At 41.3% G+C, this 22126-nt stretch overlaps 1 protein-coding gene across 5 annotated transcripts in view; it reads left to right on the top strand.

Moving 5' to 3' along the window:
- npr3 (natriuretic peptide receptor 3) overlaps positions 1–22126 on the top strand; it is a 75370-nt gene that overhangs the window by 5022 nt on the left and 48222 nt on the right. For all 5 annotated transcript variants that reach the window (XM_048538600.2, XM_048538598.2, XM_059648859.1 and 2 more), the window contains one exon: positions 20921–21043. In XM_048538600.2, the coding sequence (XP_048394557.1) occupies positions 20921–21043 (123 nt within the window). The remainder of the gene's footprint in view (positions 1–20920; positions 21044–22126) is intronic.

The following is a 22126-nucleotide window of genomic DNA, read 5'->3' as shown; positions in this document are numbered from 1 at the left end:
TACATCTTTACTGTGGTGGAGGAGATGGTTGTCACCATCACTGGAGGTAGTGGGGCTACTGGTTGTGCTGAAAACTTTGAAGGTGGCAGTATGGTCATCTCTGATCCTCCTTCTTGCATCTTATTTATCCCTTATCCAACAATCCCTTTGGATCTACCAACACTGAATGCTATAAGCATGCACATTTCTCTCAACACAGCGATACCCTGTGACCGTCTACTTTAGGATACCTAAAACCAGCAACTTGACCAGACACTCATTGAAGAGCAAGAAGTGAAAGATGTACAAGAGACTAATGAAAACACTGCCACTCCATTTCATAATTGCATGTGAGCTTCGAGTTAAAACCTGGACTGGATGAGGTAAGTTGAGGGTGACAGCCCTTGATATCAAGGCTGCATTTGACTGAGTCTGACATCAAGGAGCTCCAGCAAAACTGGCATCAGTGGGTTTCAGGGAAAACTCTCCGGTGTTTGGAGTCATAACTGACATATAGGAAGATGGTTGTGGTTGCTGGAGTTCAATCATCTCAGCTCCAGGCCATCTCTGAAGGAATTCCTCAGGGTAGTGTCCTCAGCCCAACCATCTTCAGCTGTTTTACCAATGACCTTCTCTCTGTCATAAGGTCAGAAGTAGAAATGATCAGCACCATTCATCACTCCTCAGATACTGAAGCATTCCATGTTCACATACAACAAGATCTGCACAGTTTCCAGGCTTGGGCTGACAGATGGTAAGTGACATTCATGCCACACAAATGCCAAGCTATGAACATCAGCAATAAGAGACAATTAACAACCACCCCATGACATTCAATGGTGCTACCATCACTGAATTGACATCTTGGGGCTTATCATTGACCAGAAACTCAACTGGACTCACCACGTAAACGCAGTGGATTCAAGAGTAGGTCAGAAGCTAGGAGTAGTGTGGCGAGTAACTCACCTCCTGAGTCCTCAAAGCCTGTCCACCATCTACAAGACTCAGGTCAGGAGTGTGATGGAATATTCCCCACTTGCCTGGATGAGTGCAGCCCCAATAACTCTCAGGAAGCTTGACACCACCCAGGACAAAGCAGCCCGCTTGATTGCTACTGCATCCACTCCCTCCTCCACCGATGCTCAGTGGCAGTGTGTACTATCTACAAGATGCACTGCAGAAATTCACCACAGATCCTCATCCAAACCCACGAACACTTCCATCTAGAAGGACAAGGGCAGCAGACATATTGGAACACCACCACATCCAAGTTTCCCTCCAAGCCACTTACCATCCTGACTTGGACATATATTGCTGTTCCTTCACTGTCACTGGGTCAAAATCCTGGAATTCACTTTGTAATGGCACTGTGGGTCAACCTGCAGCAGGAGGGCTGCAGCAGTTCAAGAAGGCAGCTCACCATCACCTTCTCAAGGGCAACAAGGGACGGGCAAGAAATGCTGGCCAGCCAGCGATGCCTACATCCCACAAATGGCTGGAATGGGCCGTGGTGTGATACTTGAGGAACCCACAACCAGGCAGGGTAATTGTAGTTTAGGTATCAGCTCATTAGAGCAGAAACTTACGCATATAACTACTGCAGGCAATACAGTTGAAGGTTTCAATAGGATCACGTAAAAAAAAGATCTGATGTCAATTCACGTGGAAATGCATGGTGCAGTGAAGCAGTTCCACAGCCAGTCAGACTAAAACTCTGCAATCCCTTCGAAATCTATCTGTGAATAGTTATGGACAAGAAAACAACAGGAGGAGGCTCTTCAAACATCCTCATCCACAATCACAGGGAATTCCAGCCCATCAGTACAAATGACAAGGCTGAAGCATTTGCAACAATAGCCAGTTAGCTATGTCAAATAGATGATCCATCCCGGTCTCCCCCTCAGGTTTTAGTAGCACACATACCAGTCTTCAGGCAATTTGATTAGGCCAAAGTGATATCAGGAACTGGTTGATTGCACTGGATACTGCAAAGGCAATGGGCCCTGACAACGTACAGTAACTTGACTGAAGAATTGTTTTCCAGAATTAGCTGCAGTTCACTGGCATTTACCAAGCGGTGCTGAAAGTTGCCCAGTTATTCTGTCCACGTAATGCAGGATAGATCTAATCCAGCCAATTACTACCTCATCATTTTACTCTCAAATCAAGTGCCAGAGGGTGCTATCATCATCATCATCATCACTTGTTCAGCAATAAACTGCTCCCCAGTGCTCAGTTTGGATTCAGTTAGACCAAATTAGCTCTGGATCTCGTTATAGCCTTAGTCTAAGACTGGATAGAAATGCTGAATTCCAGAGGTGCGATATAAAAATGAGTTCCTTGAATCAAGACAGTAAATGAGTGAGCAAGGCATCAGGGAGCCCTGACAAAATTTCTTTCGCCTCTTACAGGGTTCTTGATTGATTGAGGTTATAGATAGCAAAAAGGAAGACGGTTTTTTGGAGGTCAGTCATCTCAGCTCCAGGATATTTCTGCAGGAGTTCCTCAGGATAGTGACCGAGGCCCAAACAAATTCAGCTTCCTCAATAATGACCTTGCCCAGCATCATCAGGTTAGAAATGGAGATATTTACTGATGAATGTACAATATTGAGCAGCATTCTTGGCATCTCAGATACTGAAGCATCCCCTGTCCATATATAGCAAGACCTGCACAATAGTAAACCCTAGGCTGTTAAATGACAATCAACATTCATACCATATGAGTGCAGAACAACATTCAGCTCCAGTCTGAATGAATCTTCACCGGGTCCCCTTGTTATAGGAAGGATGTTGTTAGACTTTAATGGGTTCAGGAAAGATTTACAAGGATGTTGCCAGGGATGGAGGATTTGAGCTGTAGGGAGAGGCTGAATAGGCTGGGGCTATTCTCCGTGGAACATGGGAGGATGAGGATTGACCTTATAGAAGTCTATAAAATCATGAGGTTCATGGGTAGGGTGAATAGTCAAAGTCTTTTCTCCAGTGTAGAGGGAGTCCAAAACAAGAGGGTGTAGGTTGAATTTGAGAGGGGAAATTTAAAAGGGATCTAAGGGGCAACTTTTTCATGCAGAGAGTTGTGCGTGTATCGAATGAGCTGCCAGAGGAAGTGATGGGCGCTGGTACAATTGCAACATTTAAAAGGCATCTGGATGGTATATGAATAGGAAGGGTTTAGAGGTATATGGGCCAAATGCTGGCAAACGGGACTAGATTTATTTAGGATATCTGGTTGGCATAAATGAGTTGGACTGGAGGGTCTGTTTCCATGCTGTACATCTCTACGACTGTATGACTGTGAGTCATAAATGCAAAGTAGTGCATATAACATGAAGCAGTTGTTCACCAAATGATTTATTAAAGGTCTGTCCAATTATTGTGAGTTGTTAGGAAGGCAATCTTCAGTCAAAACTATAGCAATCTGCTTAATGATATAAAGACAGTAAATTGTTGGATGTCTATATTAATGCTGTTGAACAGCCGTTCACCTTGATTAATTGAAAACACATTCAAACCTTTGCTCTGCATATCATATGATGGCCTAATGGTGTTATCGCTGTGCTATTAATCCAGAACTCAGCAGGAGGATGCAGGTTTGAAACTCACCATGGCAGATGGTGGAATTTGAATTCAATGTTTTTAAAAATCTAGAATTAAGAATCTACTAATTAGCATGAAACCATTGTCAGTTATCAGAAAAAAGCTGTCTGGTTCACTAATGTCCTACAGGGAAGAAAATCCGCTATCCTCACCCCATCAGGCAGACAAGTGACTCATGACCTGTAGAAATGTGGATAACTCTCGACTGCCCTCTGAAATGGTCTAACAAAGCCACTCAGCTATATCAATCGCTACAAATTCTAAACAAAGAAATGAAACTGAATGGACCACTTGGTATCGACCTATGCAGCATAAAACACAATTGCAGAAACACCTTGTGTAGACCCTGCAAAGTCCTCCTCACTAATATCTGGACACTAGTTCCAAAATTGGGAGAACTGTCGCATAGACCAGTCAAGCAACAGACTGACATAGTCACATGCACAGAACCTTGCCTTACAGATAATGTCTCGGCCACCACCATCACCATCCCCAGATATGGTCCATCTTGGCATCCTCCAGTGGTCCCCAGCATTATAGATACTGGTTTTCAGCCAATTCAACTCACACTATATTATGTTAAGAAATGGTTGGAGGCACTGCTGTTGGACTGGCATCTGGTGCAGGCGGTCAGACCACATGCAGGCACCCTGCGCTGAGCTGCTCCAATGTAATGTCTATTTGATATTCCCTACTTCACTGTAATGTCAACCCTCTAATGATGTAAGATAATAAAATGTGAGGCTGGATGAACACAGCAGGCCCAGCAGCATCTCAGGAGCACAAATACTGACGTTTCGGGCCTAGACCCTTCATCAAAGACCCCTCTCTGATGAAGGGTCTAGGCCGGAAACGTCAGCTTTTGTGCTCCTGAGATGCTCCTGGGCCTGCTGTGTTCATCCAGCCTCACATTTTATTATCTTGGATTCTCCAGCATCTGCAGTTCCCATTATCACCTCTAATGATGTCCTATTTTAAACTTATTTTTCAACTCTGTAAGTAATGCAACAGCTTTTATCCCTCTGCTGTATCCAAGAATTGTACCGAGGTACTTGTGCCTAAGATGTTGCCAAAAGAAAGCAGACATTGTAAAAGATTTCCACTGTACCCCTACATGGGGAACATGCGGCAATAAAAGGATATTGCATTGTATTGTATATTGGGCCCTGGCAACATTCTGGTAATAGCACTGAAGACTTGTGCTTCAGAACTTACTACACCGTTAGCCAAGCTCTTGAAGTACACTTACAACTTTACCCAACAGTATGGAAAATTACCCAGTTTTATCCTGAACAAATAAAACAGGATAAATCCAGCTCAGCCAATTACTGCCCCATCAGTGTACTGTCGATCATCAGTAAAGTGATGGAAGGTGTCAACAACAGTGCTATCAAGCAGCACCTGCTCAGCAATAACCTACTCGATGCCCAGTTTGGTTTCTGCCAGGGCCACTCAGTTATTGATCACTCTACAGCCTTGGTTCAAACATGGACAAAAGAGCTGCATTCCAGCGGTGGGGTGCGAGTGACAGCCCTTGCCGTCAAGGCTGAATGAACTGTGTGTGGCCTGAAGGAGCGGAATAATTTAATTCTCTGCTGGTTGGAGTCATACCTGGTTCATAGGAAGATGTTCGTTGCTGTTGGAGGTCAGTTATCTCAGCTCCAGGACATCTCTGCGGGAGCTCCTCAGGAAAGTATCCTGGGCCCAACCATCTTCAGTTGCTTCATTAATGACCTTCACTCCGTCATAAGGTCAGACGTTCGCTGATAATTGCGCAATGTTCAGCACCATTCACAATTCCTCAAATATCGAAGCAGTCCATGTTCAGATGTTGCAAGATCTGGAAAATATCCAAACTTGGACTGACAAGTGGCAAGTGACATTCGTGCTGCACAACTGCCAGATTATCTCCAATAATAGGTAATTTAATCACCACACCTTAACATTCAAAGGTGTTGCCACCACTGAATTCCTCACTATCAACATTCTTGGGGGTTACCATTGAACAAAAACTCTACTGGACTCACCAGATAAACACAATGGCTATAATTGCAGGTAAGAGGCTAGGAATACAACTGTATGTAACTCATGTCCTGATGAGCCAAAGTGTGTCCATTATCTGCAAGGCAGAAGCCAGGAGTGTGATGGAAGCGTCGCACTTATCTGGATGAGTGCCGTTCTAACAACACTCATTTGTGACCCCTTTCCTAATGTCTCCTTACATAGTTTGGTGAAAAATGTTTTTTATATGTCCCTCTGAAGTACCATTTTATCATGATAAAACAATGGTATAAGTATGTTGTTATCGTTGCCATTGTTATTTTCATGTATTGAATTGTCTGGTGGAATGTTGCACATGATTCCTCCATGGAATCCAAATAAAATCAAGAAGATCTATCTACATACTCTTGTTCTCATCTCTGCACCATGGTTAGTTTGCTTCCTACAGACAGAATTTTCTTGGTTGCAAAACACAGAAAATACCATGATCGATGTGGGTATTTTTATGAGTATCTTAATTGAATTGCATATTCTCTTTAAATTAAAAAGTTTAAGGTGGGGCGGGGTAAAAGAATGAATTATTAAGAAGAACGTTTATTTGATGATAAATGCAAGTAACGTTAATATATAGAAACAAGGAAAATCTTAGTTTTGTTTTCTGGTTCCTTTCCATGTATTACATAGAAATGGGAGCAAAGGTAAACAACTTGGCCTTTCCAGCCTACTCTGCCATTCATACTGATGATAGTTGAACTCAAGAGCTGTTCCTGCTTTTCCCCTAGATCCTTTGAACCCTTTAGCTTCAAGTCCTATATCCAACTGCTTCTTGAAATCATACAGTGTTTTGGCTTCAAATGCTTTCTGTGGTAGTAAATTCTGAGTGAAAAAATTTGTCCTTACCTCAGTATTAAATTGCTTACTTTGTATCCTTAAACCGGCCCTTGCTTAAAATATTATAGGTTCCTATGCGATTACCCCCGTCATGCTTTTCTGAATTGCAGCAATATAATCCTAGGCAATTCAACCTTCTCCTCAAATGTTAGTTCCACCATTCAAGAAATCACTTTGGTAAACTTTCGCTGCTCTCCACCTATATAGTAAGAACATTCTTCCTCGGAGAAGGGGATGAAAATAATCTTCTAGGCCTGGTCTCACCAAGGCCTTGTACAATGTCAGCAAGACTTTCTTGCTCCTGTACTTAAATCTTCTCGCTATGGATGCCAACATACCATTTTCCATCTTTACCAACTACTACCCCTGTATGCTTACCTTCAGCAATCGGTCTGCAAGAATTCTCAGGCCTCATTCCACTCTCTCATCCTACAGACCTTCAGATAATAATCTGCCTTCCTGCTTTTGCTACCAAAGTGCCTACCCTCACATTTATCCACATTATATTTCATCCTCCATGCATTTGCACACTGATTCAAATCGTCCAAATCACACAGAACCATTTCTGCACGCTCTTCATACGTTACCCTTCCACCCAGGTTTGTGTCGTTTGCAAATTTGGAGATATTACATTTAGTTCCCTCATCTAAGTCACAAGTGTATATTGTGAATGGCTGGAGTCTTAGCATTGATTCAATCCGTTTCAGTACATTACCTTTACCCCATGTGTTTTAGTTTTACAAACTAATGTCATATGTGGAACTTTGGGTAAGGCTTCTCAATGTTCAGATACACCATATTCACTGGCTCCTCCTCATCAATATCAATAGTTGCATTATCAAAAGAATTCCAGTAAATTTGTCAAGTATGATTTCCCTTTCATAAACCCATGCTGATTCAGTTCAATCATGCCATTGTTTTTCAAATGTTCAGCTATTCATTCTTTTATAATGGATTTTATCATTTTTCTCACAACTAACATCAGCTGACTGTCTATAATTCCTTTCTTAATTAGAGGGGTTACATTATCTACCCTCCAAACTGTAGAAACTGCTCCAAAACTTAAAGAAGCTTGGAAGAACACCACCAATGCATCCAGTTTCTCTAGGGCCACTTACTTAAGTACTCTGGGAAGTAGGTTATCAGGTCCTGAGATTTTATTGGCCTTCAGTCCCTACTCATTCTAATTTCCTTCAGTTCCTCCCTCTCATCCAGCCTTATTTCAGTAACATCTCTGATATGGTATTTGAACGAATTAATTATTCCCATTATAATAGTCATCGAGTCATTCAGCACGGAAACAGACCTTTCAATCCAACTTGTCCATGCCGACCAAAACTGTACACAGTACTCCAAAAGTGGCCTCACCAAACTCCTGTACAACCTCAACATGTTGTCCCTATTCCTATGCTCAGTGGTCTGACTGTCTACAACACAACTTTCAAAGAACTGTGCACTTGAATTCCTTAGTCTCACTGTTTGACAACACTGCCCAGGGCCCTATCATTAACCGTATAAGTCCTGCCCTTGTTTTTTTTACCAAAATGCAATACCTTGCATCTATGCAAATTAAACTCCATTTTCCATTCCGCAGTCCATTGGCCCAATCGATCTTGATTCCTTTGTAACCTTAGATAACCTTCTTCAATGTCAAATGCACGACCAATTTTGGTGTAATCTTCAAACCTACTAGCCATGCCTCCTAAATTCTCACCCAAATTGTTTACATAAATGATGAACAGTGGTGGACCCAGCATCAATCTGTATGGAACGCTGCTGGTTACAGGCATCCAATCCAAAAAACAACCCTTCACCACCCTCTGTCTCTGACCGTCAAGCCAATTTTGTATTCAGTTGGCAAGCTCTTACTGAATCCCATGTGATCTAACTTTACTGAGCAGTTTACCAAATTCTGCCATCTTTCACTGTAAGGGATTTTAATTTGTCTTCAATCTTTTTTCTCTTCACACACCTACAGAAACTATTTCAGTTAATTTTTATGTTCCCACAAGCATAATCTCGTACTCTATTTTCCCTTTCTTAACTAATCTTTTCACCCTCCTTTGCTGAATTCTGAACTGCTCCCACTCCTCAAATCTGTTGATTTTTTTTCTGACCAATTTATATGCCTCTTCCTTGATGTAATGCTATCTCTAATGTCCTGTTTGAGCCAGAATTGGCCACTTTCCCATTTTACTTTGATTCAGGCAGGAATGAACAATAGATGCAAATCATTCTTGTGCTTTTTGAATGTTTCCCATTGCCTTTCTCCTGTCATCCCTTTAGATAAAGTCCCTAAATCTATCATAGCCACCTCACGCCTGCCACCATCATAGTTTCCTTTTATGTTAAGGATCCTAATCATAGAGTCATGCAGTCATACAGCACAGGAACAGACTTTTCAGACCAACCAGTCCATGCTGAACATAATCCCATACTGAACTATTCCCACCTGCCTGCTCCTAGCCCATATTCGTCCAAACCTTTTCTATTCATGTACTTACCCGAATGTCTTTTAAACATTGTAATTGCACTCACATCCACCACTTCCTCAGGAAGTTCATCCCACATGCAAAATTTGCCCCTTCAGTCTTTTTAAAATCTCTCTCCTCATCTTAAAAATGTGCCCCCTAGTCTGGAAATCCCCCATTTTAGGGAAAAAGACAACTACCTATCAACTCTATCTATAACTCTCAGTAATTTATAAACTTCTGTCAGGTCATCTCTTAACCTCTTACATTCCAGACGGAAACGTCCCAGCCTATCCAGCCTCTCCTTGTAACTCAAACCTTGCATATCTGGCAGCATCCTGGTAAATCTTTCTGAAACCTGTCCAGCTTGATAATCTCCTATGTTACTTTTCACCATGATGATGAATTCAGTCATGTTATGGTTCCTCGTCCCCAAGGCTCTCGCGCAAATAAATGGTCAATTATTCCTTTCTCATTACATAATACGCAGTCCAGGATGGCCTGTTTTCTGAGATGACTAGGTGTAGAGCTGGATGAACACAGCAGGCCAAGCAGCATCAGAGGAGCAGGAAAGCTGATGTTTCAGGTCTGGACCCTTCTTCAGAAATGGGGGAAGGGAAGGGTCCAGACCCGAAACGTCAGCTTTCCTGCTCCTCTGATGCTGCTTGACCTGCTGTGTTCATCCAGCTTTACATCTTCTTGTCTTAGATTCGCCAGCATCAGCAGTTCCTGCTATCTCTGGCCTGTTTTCTGGTTGGTTCCTCAGTGTATTGGTCTAGAAAATCATCCTATATATGCTGCTATATTCAGGAATTCCTCCTCCATAGTATTGTTACTGATTTGATTTGCTCAACCTTTTTGCAGATTAAAATCACACATAATTACAGATGTTTCTTTATTGCATATGTTCATTACCATTCCTAACATCAACTCTATGTTTGCAGGTTTATATATAACCTCTGTGAGTGTTCTTGGTCCCTTGATGTTTCTGAGGTCTGTCCAAACAGATTCCACAGAATTTCCTCTTTAAACAGAAATACAACTTCAAGGTCTTTTCCTTTTTGTCTCTCCGTCCTAAATAAGATTATTCTTGGGTATTCTGTTCCCATCCCTGCTCATACTGCAGTCAGATCCCGAAACAGCCGTTTACGTGTTTTTGTATGAATTTATTGTAAATTTTCCACACATTAAGGCACAACATCTTACATCTTGGCTTTTTAACGTTATTTGTCCTATTCCCATTATTTTACACTGTGCATTTGTTTGGGCAGCAACCTTGATCTCTCTGCCTATCACCTTTCTTCTTCCTCGTTTGTTCTTGACCTTCATTCTCCTTCTTCTGAGTCCTTGCATAAGTTCCAATCCACTGATATTTTAGTTTAAAGTTTCCCCAACCACTCTAACAAATACTTACCCCAGGACATCAGTCTGGGTCCTGCCCACGTATAACTAATCTAGTTTGTACTGGTCTCACTTCCTCTAAAACTAGTTACAATGCCCCAGGAATCCAAAACTTACCCCTTCCACTGTCACTTCAGCCATATACTCATCTAAGATATCCTGGATTTCTGTTCTGATTAGTATGTGTCACTGGTAGTGATCCTGAGATCACTACCTTTTGAGGTCCTACTTGTCAACTTGCTTCCTAACATCATATATTCTACCTTTAAGTCCTCATTCTTTGTTTTAACCAATCTTCTTTGTGCCAATGTGTGCCACGTCCACTGGCTGCTCATTACCTCCTCCAGGATATCTTGTAGCTGCTGTGAGGCAACCTTGACACTAGCACCGGGGGTGGGGGCGGGGGGGGGGAGGTGCAGCATACCATCCTGGAGTCTTGTTTGTGGCCACAGAAATGTCTATCTGTTCCCCTTAGAATTGAATCCACTATGACTATTCCTTTTTGCATACCACACTTTTTCCTTCTCCACAGTGCAGCAAAGCTATTATTGCTTTTCCTGAGAGGCCATTCACTTCTATAATATCCAAAACAGTATGCTTGCTTTGCAGGGGAATAGCCACTGGAGCCTTCTAAGCTGCCTGGTGGTAAACAATTCCCTCCCTGCCTGTGGACGCTTAGCCTGCGTTGAGACCACCTCTCTGTATGTGCTATCCATGATTCTGTCCACCTCGAGTATACTACAGTGTTCCCTGCCCCCACTACAGCTATGAAACAAAAAGGGACACATTCTGAATACACGCTGGCCTGGGCAGTGGAAAAATTCCTGGCTTCCTAAATATCACAGGAAAGACATGGCTTTGAGCTGACCTGCCACTATTTACCCCTTTAAATTAAATATCTTGACTATGAGATCATAAGAAATAGGAACAGAAGTAGTTCATTCAGCTACTTGAGCCTGCTCAGCCATTCAATGGGATGCTGGCTGATCCGATGTTTTTCCCTAACACTAGATTCTCCTACTGATCTATCTTAGCCTTAAGTACACACAAAGAATCTGCCCCCTATAGCTCTCTGTGGCTAGGAATTCCAAAGAATCACAATCCTCTGAGAGAAGAAATTCCTCCTCATCTCAGTCTTAAATTGGCCTCTTGTAATTCTGAGGCAATGCCCTTCAGCCCTCGGTTCTCCCATGAGGACAGTTAATGAATATTCTGTAATGGATTTTTCTTTCATAAACCATTTGTTGATTCCTTGATCTACAGAGTATTAATTTGTTTTCTCTGCACAAAGAAACAATGTTTTTAAGTTTTGCACCAATGCTCGATTCTGTCACTTGAGTTTTGATCTGGCTTTTTTTACAAAAAACATCATATCAACAACTACTTTGGGTATTAGTTTTGTGTGTTAACTATCTTGCAGGAATTTTTAAATCTCTGAAATCGATTGATGCTTCTGAATCTTGTACTGGTATCCTCTAGCTCTGTTCTCTTCCTCCAATATAAATAACTTGTTTAGTTCCATCTTATGTTAAACTGAAATTGTTCTAACCATTGTCTAATGGCTCATTCATTTCTCGAGAAAAAAGAAGTTTCACTTCTTGAATTTACTTTTGGAAATTCAGCTTCTTAACATTCGCAATAATGTGCTAAAAATAGTGTTCATTCACCAAATGTGGGTGTCACTGGCCAGGCCAATGTTCACTGCCTATCCATCATTGCCTTTGAAAGGTTGTTGGAAAGCTATTTTGGACAGTAGCTATGTATGTGGTGTACGTACACCTCCAGCGCTGTTAGTGTGAGAGTTTCCTGATTTTGACCCAGTGCCATTGAAGAAATTTGGATGATGTGTGGCTTGGAGGGAAACTTGCAACTCATGCTCCCATGTATCAGTTACTGTGCCCTTTTAACTTTTGTCCTTCATAATGCACCCTTATCCTGTTTGGAATAGATTAACCAGACTATACAGCATGCTTTGAAATTGGCTCCTTAATCTATAATGTCAGTATAATTTGTTCTTGCTTCTTGTGCAATGTCTTCCAGACCCACAGCCATACCTTTTTCTCCCACTTTGTAAGCAACTCAGTTTCACCAAATTGTTTGTGAATGTGATTAATTCCAAATCTCTCTCTTTTCTGGCCTCTCCCAAACAGTATTGAAAACAACATTCTCCCACATTTGCTATTTTTGATTTCTAAAGAAAAAATATAAATTTTTAAGCAATAATGTGAATAGGGCCATGTATTGAACAAAAGAGGGTGTGTGTGATAACAGGAGTGAATCTATTCACTCCTGCTTTTGTACACATTAAAAAAATTGTTGGAGATGAATTGAACTTGTCATTTCAGTGAGATAGCAAGAACTGCAAATGCTGGAATCAAAGAGTGTGGAGCTGGAGGAACAAAACAGGCTAGGCCGCATCATAGGAGCAGGCAAGTTGATGTTTCGGGTCACGACCCTTCTTCCTTTATTCTGAGTAAGGGTCCTGACCTGAAACATCAACAGCATCCTCTGATGCTGTTGGCCTCTTGTCACTTCTATGCTGTTCATGACTACTGTTTCTTGGTGCAAATAGAGATGGGCCACAAATGTCGAGTTTAGTTCAGGTCACATTAAATATTTTTAAAAATTAATTCATGGACCTTTGTTATCATCCTTTTTAAAGCTTCACTCACAGGATGTGGTCATCACTGGTTGTGCCATGTTTATTGTCCATCCTTGAAAAGGTGTTGATGAACTGCCTGTATGAACCATTGCAGTCTGTTTGATGGAGATACACCCACAATATTATTGGGGAGGCAGTTCTTGGATTTTGACCCAAATACACTGGAAGCTTGGCAATATGTTTCCAAGTCAGGAAGGTGAGTGGCTTGGCAGGGAACTCGCTGGTGGTAGGATTCCCATTTATCTGCTGCTCTTGTCCTTTTAGATAGTAGAAGTCATGAGTTTGGAAAGTGCTGTTTAAAAGGAGCTTCGCTGAATTTCTGCAGCACATCTTGTAGATGGTGCAAAATGCTTCTCTCAGTGACTGTCAGTGGCAGAGGGATTTAATGTGGCTGTGGTGCCAGTTGAGTGGACTGCTTTCTCCTGGACGGTGTTGACCTTCTTGAGTGGTATTAGAGTTGCACCCATCCAGGCAAGTGAAGAGTATTCCACCAGCATGGCGCTCAAAGGTGTTATAGTAACAGTTTCATGAGAATCTGACAAGAAGAAATTTAATTAATATAGTGGAATGGGGCTGTGAAGAGTTATTGGTGATAAATCATGGTGGGTACCCTAATGGAGAAACCAGCAAAATAAATTAGTTGACAGAAAAAGTAGGAATACTTTAACTCTTGAGCACGAAAATAAATCAGTGTAAAACTGTTGGGATGAAATAAAATGAGTACAGATCCAACACTGCAAGAGTTGAAAGAAAAGTAAATCAGCACTGGTAATCAAATATACAGTGCAAACAATTGGAATGCTGTCAGAGATAATGGGAACTGCAGATGCTGGAGAATCCGAGATAGCAAGGCATAGAGCTGGATGAACACAGCAGGCCAAGCAGCATCTTAGGAGCAGGAGAGCTGACGTTTCGGGCCTAGGCCTGCTGCGTTCAGCCAGCTCTACACCTTGTTATCTATAATTGGAATGCTATTTCAGTTTTGGCCACATTTTCACCTTGTTAAGCTGAATAATATTGAAAGGTTGAAATGAACGTTTGAGGTTTACTACCAGGTCAGATCTATAGCAAAGAAAGTATTATATCCGAGTGTTACCATTTAAAAGTACCTGTGCTCATTTTGTCTTTGGGTGACCACACAAACTTGATTATTCAAAGAAATTAAATTGTGCTCAGCCTGGCAGCTTAGAGGGAACATTGACAATTAACTCTTAAACTAGGAAACCTCACTCGGAGTTTGTAGTGATTTTACATAGGATTACATATAACATACAGCATAGAAACAGGTTAGTTGACTAAAGGTTTGTTTATGCTGCATTCGAGTCCAAGTCCATCTAAGGAGAAGCCGTTTGTGACTTGACCATCATTAAGTTGCCTCTCTGATTTACTGGTACTTTTCCTGATGTCTTTGTGACGATATCTTGAAACTCAGGCTCGGCTTGCACATATATGCCAGTGAGACCCAGTTCAACCTTTGTGTCTTCCCAATATCACACAACAATTGTTACGATCTCTTAACTGATGGCAATGATAATTTCACCAAGCATCAGAAAAGCAAGAGCCATTTTCCCATTTCCCCAGCACCCTCAACATAACTCTGGCCTTTAGCAACTTTACTGTCTGCCATTTAGGTTCAGAGATGTGGAATATTGATGTACTGTTTGATTCCTAGCAGAATTCCTTCTGCACATTTTGGTTTTGCTACAAAGACTTGCTTCAAGCTCAGGGACTGTCCCTGCTGCATTTGTTTCTTACTCAGTACTTTTAAAACTCCAGATCACTGAAGGCTTGCCTTCTCCAATGCTGTACTTGTTTGTCTTACAGTTTACTTTCCAAAAACAAGCTTGTTAAGAAGGCCAAGCCAAATTCAGTGAAGATACAGGAGTCAAACCTGAGATCTTAATGCTTTGCTACTGTTTCACTCAGAAAGGATATGTCACTGTGATTCAGTTATAAGTATCTTTTTTCATTTTCACCCAAACTGAAATCCAAGCCGATTTCTCCTTTCTTTTCTCTTGTTATGCTAATTTGGCCAAATTAAAAGTTTCTGTTATCAAATCACATTTTAGCACTTCAGATTCCAGCATAAGCTGAGGGCTTTTGTTGTATAGTGTTTGTGTCCATATCTGTGAGCCAGAAGGCCTGGGTTCCGATCCCAACCTGCTTCAGAGGTGTGTCATAACATGTCTGAACAGAATGATTTAAGAACATTTATAGCATCAACTCTTACTTTAGGGCATTGCAGAAAGTGTATTTATGGATAAAATTCAATTGTGATATTAAACCAAAGATTTATTAACCTTACTGGTGGGAATTATCTATTTGGAGACACGATTCAAAGTTATTGTATTAGAAAAGCTCACCTATGTCCCAGCTCTTTGTTAAAGTTTATGTACATAATGGCTGCAGTAATAGCTATTTTGCAATTGTCATCACGCTTCAGTTGGCCCATTGAATTTGTGCTTTGTGAAAATCTGTAATGTGTTACAATCTGTCATTATGTAAAAAATAACAAATAACTTGCAGTTGTAAAATTTCATGCCCTAAATTGCTTCACCACTAAATGAATTACTTTGCTTATGTGGTCACTGTTGTCATTTTTATGCCAACTGCTAATACATGCAGCTAAGTACAAAAACCCCAATCAGACATAAGTCGCAAAACAATGGAGTCAAAATTCACCTCAGGAATTCGTGCAGAATGGCTGGTGTTCGGTTGTTCACCTGTTAGGCACAGTGTTCGATAGTCCATTTGACTGCAGTTAGTTGAAGCTGTGCTGAGTACAATTGGTGCGTGCCTCAAAATCATAAGCTTCTCACCACTATCTGAGACAATTTTCTACTCCAATATGTTTTAATACTGTGTGGTGAAGGATTTATATGACAAAATGCTATCTAACTTAATTTAAATAGTGCCATTTCAGTTTTTGTGTCCATTTGAGAGGTCAGGTAACACCTGACTTCAATGCATCATCTTGAAGGCAGCACCTCTGACAATGCAGCAAGTCCCGTGCAAACATTTCCTTCTGAAACATACATGAACGTATTTCCGCCCTTTATGGTCCTTAACCTTGACATTAGCATTCAAGTTAGATGAGTGATGATATTGCTCATTTTGTGAGGCAGCTGAATTAAATCTATGGTACTTAATGTATTCATTCAAAACAATAAATCTGACATTGTTTAACCTACTCAGATTCTGAAGGGATGTAGATGTTTAAAGATGTGGAAGGAATGACATGGGAATTTTTTTTCCCATCAAGGTCTGTACTGAACCACCAAATTTCTTGCTGCTTTGGGCTAGCACGGTGACTAAGTGGTTAGCCCTGCTGCTTCACATCTCCAGGGACCTGGGCTTAATTCTGCCCTCAGGTGCTGCATGTATGGAGTTTGCACATTCTCACCGGGTCTGAGTGGGTTTCCTCCAGGTACTCCAGTTTTTTCCCATATTCCAAAGATTTGCCTGCTAAGTGGATTGGCCATGCTAAATTGCCTGTAGTGTTCCGGGATGTGTAGGTTAGGTGGGTTATGCAGGATGGGCCTGGGTGGGATGCTGTGAGTGTCAGTGTGGGCTGACAGGGCCTGTTTCCACATTGTAGGGATTCTATGATGATTAAATACTCAGAGGCAGATCAAGTTTTATTATACAGTTTTTCCAAGGTCCTGTAAATGTAGAAAAAAAAGTCATTTAAATCATGCAACAGAGCAGAGAGAAACCATTTGCTGTTTTTACCTATGTTCAATTATTTCTCAATATTAAGGTGTTTATTCTATTATCTTGGTTGTTATAAAAATTCCATTCAATCTTCATGCTTCTTATGACACACCTTCAGAATTCAAATCATCACTTTCAAATACTTTCATCATCTTGCGCTCTCCTATTTTTGTGATTTGTGTTTAATCAGGTGTATAATCAAGGAATTGGGGAACTGTCTCCTCTATTCATCTTCGGTCCGCCTCCCCCTCTCTCCCTATTTATTTCAGAACCCTCTCCCCATCCCCTTCTCTGATGAAGGGTCTAGGCCCGAAGCATCAGCTTTTGCGCACCTGAGATGCTGCTTGGCCTGCTGTGTTCATCCAGCTCCACACTTTGTTATCTTTCCACTGACTGGTGCCTTATCTAGCACAACAGAAGATGGCTGTAATTGGTGGAGTCCAATCATTGTAGCCCCAGAACATGGCTTTAAGAGTGCCTTAATGTTATTGCTTTAAACCCAACCATGTTCAGCTGCTTCACAAATTACCTTTCTGCCACTGTAAGGTCAGAAGTGACGATGTTTGTTGAAGTTTGCACCGTGTTCTGTTTCATTCGCAGATAATAGTCCAGTCTGTGCCTGTCTGCAGGGAGACCTCAGTAATATGCAGGCTTAAGCCGATAAGTGGCAAGTACATTTACACCACCCAAGTGCTGAATTCTCACAATTAATATCCTGGGGGTATACATTGACCAGAAACTGAACTGAACAAGCCACATAAGTACTGTTGCTGCAAGAGTGCATCATACGCTAGGAATTCTGCAGTAACTAGGTTTCTCATGCCTCCCTCAGCATCAGCAAGACGCAACTTAGGAATGTGATGAATTACTCTCCAATTACCTGAACGTGTGCAACTTCAACACCACAGAAGAAGCTCATCACCAACCAGAACAAGTTAACTCCCGTGCTCACCACCATTAAAACAATTATCACACTGCCACTGGCAGATAGTATGCACCATCTTAAGATGCACAGCAACAATTTGCCCAGGTCCTTCAACAGCACCCTCCACACCAAGGTCCTTACCACCTAGAGGAACAAATGCAGTAGATGTATGGTAACACCACCATCTACAAGTTCCACTGTAAGTCACATGTCACTATGGCTTAGACCTATATCATTATTCCTTCTCAATTACTGGATCTAAATCCTGGAACTCTCTCCCAACTACTAACACAGTGAGCGTACCTTGGCAATGTGGATTGGTGCAGTTCAAAAAATGACTAAGGTCCTACCACCTTCTCATGTAAAATTGGGGTCCCACATTGAATGCTGGCCTTAGCATTGTTGCCCACATTCTGCGAATAAATTTAAAAAGAGCAAACAACTTCAACCTTCTGATATGTAAACACAAATAGAAGCATAGAAACATAGAATATAGGAACAGGAGGAGGCCATTTGGCCCTTTGAGCCTGATTCACCATTCATCATGGTTGTAGCTTTTTGCCCAATTCAATGGCTTAATTCTGCTTTCTCCCCATAATCTTTGATCCTATTTGCCCCAAGTGCTATATGTAGCCACCTCTTGAATACATTTTTGGCATCAACTATTTCCTGTGGTAATGAATTCCACAGGCTCACCACTCTTTGCGTGCAGAAATGTCTCCTCCTCTCCGTCCTAAATCGTCTACCCCGAACCCTCACACGGTGACTCCACTTCTGGACACACCCACCATCGGGAACATCCTCCCTGCATCTACCCTGTCTAGTCTTGTTAGAAGTTGATAAGTCTCTATGAGATTTGCCCCTCCTTTGTCTGATCTCCAGCGAAAACAATACTGACCTATAGAATCTCTCCTGAATGCGACCATCCCCGGAATCAGCCTGGTAAACCTTTGCTGCTCTCCCTCAACAGCAAGAGCATCCTTCTTCAGAGAAGGAGATCGAACCTGCATACAGTATTCCTGTTGCTGGAGAAACTTAACAGATTTGGTATCATCTGTGGAGGGAAAGCAGAGTTAATGGTTCAGGTCCAGTGACCCTGATGCTGCCACAGCTGCTGAGATTCTCCTGCAATTTCAGTTTTTGTTTCAGATTTCCAGCACCCACAGTTCTTTGTTTTATTTCAGCCTCCTGATTCCTGCTGTCCCATTTTGCTCCCCTTACACTGGCCTATTGTAAATTTGCCCATATTACTTTTGTACCATTCCCTACAGTGTTCACTTTTTTTTTAACTGCTAAAGACACTCTGTAATTGTACATTTTTATTTTTATCCTGTGGTTATACCGTACAAGAACTGATGTGAATTTGCTACCTAAAACAGGCAAGAAAAGGACTAGACCAGCAGTGTTTCATAAAGGAATGGAAAGGAACTTGCAATGATGCACAGTCTTTCTTGATCTCGTCATGTCCCAAAGTGCATTACAGCTAACACAGTGCTTTCTAAAATCAGATTACCATTGCTGTTTTACACAACACATTCAGTTTTGTGTTTCTAAACAATGTAAATAAAGTTAAAAAAAAATTCATTGGCTGGAAAGTACTTTGGTATAATGAAAGATACTATAAACATACAGATGTTTCTGTAAATCAATGTATTTTAATTGCGTTACTAACTTAAAATACAAAGCATATGTATGTTTACTTGTATATTATGTACACTCAGATATGGTTCACAATTAATCATTTTCATTTGTTTAATTTTTACTGCAAAACTTACATTATTTTAAATAGAATATGGAAGAAAAAGCAGGAAAATAAAAGCAGAACATGAGTTTCAAAGTTACTTCATTATTCGTGATAAACGCACTACCCGGTACAGTGTTAGATTTGGATCTTGCATCATTGATATGGATGTTGTAAGAATTCATTATCAAGCAAAGAGTTAATAGAAAGTGAAGGCTTTGCCACATGTCAGTTGCTTTTGAAGCAGGTCAATTAAAATGCTTAAATTGTACTCTGTTTTGGCCTCCAAGTTTGAGCTTGATAAGCTTGAGATGATGGAAACCTTCTAATTTTGGGGTCTTAATTTGTGCACAAAAACAAAGTTACTGTAAAAGCTCAGGAGGTCTGGCAGCATTCTGCGAAGGAAAAAATCAAAATTAACGTTTCGGGTCCGGTGACCCTTCCTCTGAAGGGTCATGCCCATGCTGCAAGGCTATACACAAGGTTTCGCACATACACTCAGTCAGTTGGACAGAATGGCAAAAGAGTCCAGTGAAATGTCGAACCCTGCCCCATCTCCAAACTTGCTGCTGTGGAGCAATTAAATTCTTCCTGATGCTTCTTAACATAAGGAATGAAGAAAGTGAAGTTTCTTGTTCCTGACTATCATTCACTGTCAGTTAGCTATTCAGTGAGAGCTAAAGGAAAGTATGTATGAATAGAAGATAATAAAATGTGAGGCTGGATGAACACAGCAGGCCCAGCAGCATCTCAGGAGCACAAAAGCTGACGTTTCGGGCCTAGACCCTTCATCAGAGAGGGGGATGGGGTGAGGGTTCTGGAATAAATAGGGAGAGAGAGGGAGGCGGACCGAAGATAGAATAGATATTGGAAGAGAGGCTTGGTTGTAATGACTGTAGTATTCTCCTAGATGACTGGTTCTGCACCTTGTGGTATTTACCACCTTGAGCAGTAGGTGGTGTTGGATAAGGGTTGTTTGAGATAATTCACTGCCACTAATCCTCCTTGAACTTTGCTTTGTCTTAGACTGGTCTAGTGATTAGTGGTAGAGCATAAATCACTGTTAATTATTTACAGAAGAGGTACCATTCTTAAATAGTCAGGTTTATTGCTTGATAAGTGTTAAGTAGAACTACAGGCAGTCAGATATAATTACTTGTACTTCGAGGAGCTGGGACTGCTACATATGCTCCCTCTAAAAGCTAGAATAGAATTTTTTGCTGCACCCACAGATAGTGTGTGATATCAGTAGAATGGGTGGAGTCAACTTAACATGTACATGAACTCCATGAGATTCACTCTCTTATACAACAATGCCTGCTTTAATTGACTAGATTGCCAATGCCCACTGTTAATATTTTCATTTGAAGAATGATTACCTGGGAAAGCACTTGTATAACTATAGCCGTGCATGAGTTAATGTCATCAGCAGACAATGGGGGAAATGTTAAATCATCTTAAGTTTTTTTGGAAGATGTGCCTGTATTACATTTGCTCTTTTCCTTGCCTAAAGAGATGTTCTGTTTCTTTCTTCAGTTGTGATTATGTGTGCGAGTAGTCAGACCATAAGGAAAATCATGCTTGCAGCACATCGACAGGGAATGACCACTGGAGACTATGTATTCTTCAACATCGAACTCTTTAACAGCAGCCTATATGGTAATTACATTTCTTTCCAAGAATTCCACTGTATCATCCACTATTAGTAATCTTCAATATTTCAACTCTGATTATGTTCTTTATTATGATATAACACAGGTTCCCGAAAGATATTCGACTCATACATAATATATTTCGTTCTACCCCTACTTGGGCCCTCACCCAGAGACCCTTTTTCTGGTACACCAATAACACCATCAGCGCTGCATCCCTCTCTCGCCTAGAAATGGAAAAATTGATCAGTTTCACTCTAACTTCCACTCCGCTGTAGCATTCATGTGATCCACCTTTGACTCTACCCTTCCCTTCCTCAACATCTCCATTTCCATTTCTGAGGATAGTCTGGCCACTATCCACTACAAACCTGCAAAGTCCCACAGTTACCTTGACTATGCATCCCCACGCCCCTCTTCCTGTTTTCCATTCTCCCAGTTTCTCCAGCTCTGTCTCAGCTGTTCTGATAAAGCAGTGAGACTGATGAAATAATAACGTGGATTGACACATGGAAGTGTGCTATTGTTGCCATTAGAGAAACATGATTGAGGGAAGGGCTGGACTGGCAACTCAACATTCCAGGGTCTGGAATGTTTAGCTGAGACAAAGAGGGGTGTAAAAAGGGCAGAGTTGTAGCACTATTAATTAAGGAATCAATTACTGCACTAGAGAGATAACATCATGGTGGAGTTCTCAAATGAGGCTTTGTGGGTAGAACTTAGGAATGTTAAGGGTACAGCTACTTTGCTTTATCCCCCCAGAATCAACAGGAAATAGAGGAGCAAAAATATAGACAGTTCACAGAGGTGTGTAAGAGTGATAATCAGGTAATTACACTCAAAGATTTCAACTTTCCCAACATTAACGGGGGTAGTGATCATGTTAAGGGTTTAGAGAGGGCACATTTCTTAGAGGGCAGCGAGATTTAGCACTTGGGGCGAATGAATCAAAGGTTATGGGGAGAAAGCAGGATTAGGCTATCAAGTTGGATGATCAATCATGATTATGATGAATGGCAGAGCAGGCTCAAAGGGCTGAATGGCCTGCTCCTGCTCCTGTCTTCTGTGTTTCTATGTAATGTATTTAGGG

The sequence above is a fragment of the Stegostoma tigrinum genome, chromosome 1 (genome assembly GCF_030684315.1).
Source record: "Stegostoma tigrinum isolate sSteTig4 chromosome 1, sSteTig4.hap1, whole genome shotgun sequence".
NCBI classification, from domain to species: domain Eukaryota; kingdom Metazoa; phylum Chordata; class Chondrichthyes; order Orectolobiformes; family Stegostomatidae; genus Stegostoma; species Stegostoma tigrinum.
The sequence above is the reverse complement of the archived record's forward strand: the minus strand, read 5'-3'. Positions and strand labels throughout refer to the sequence as shown.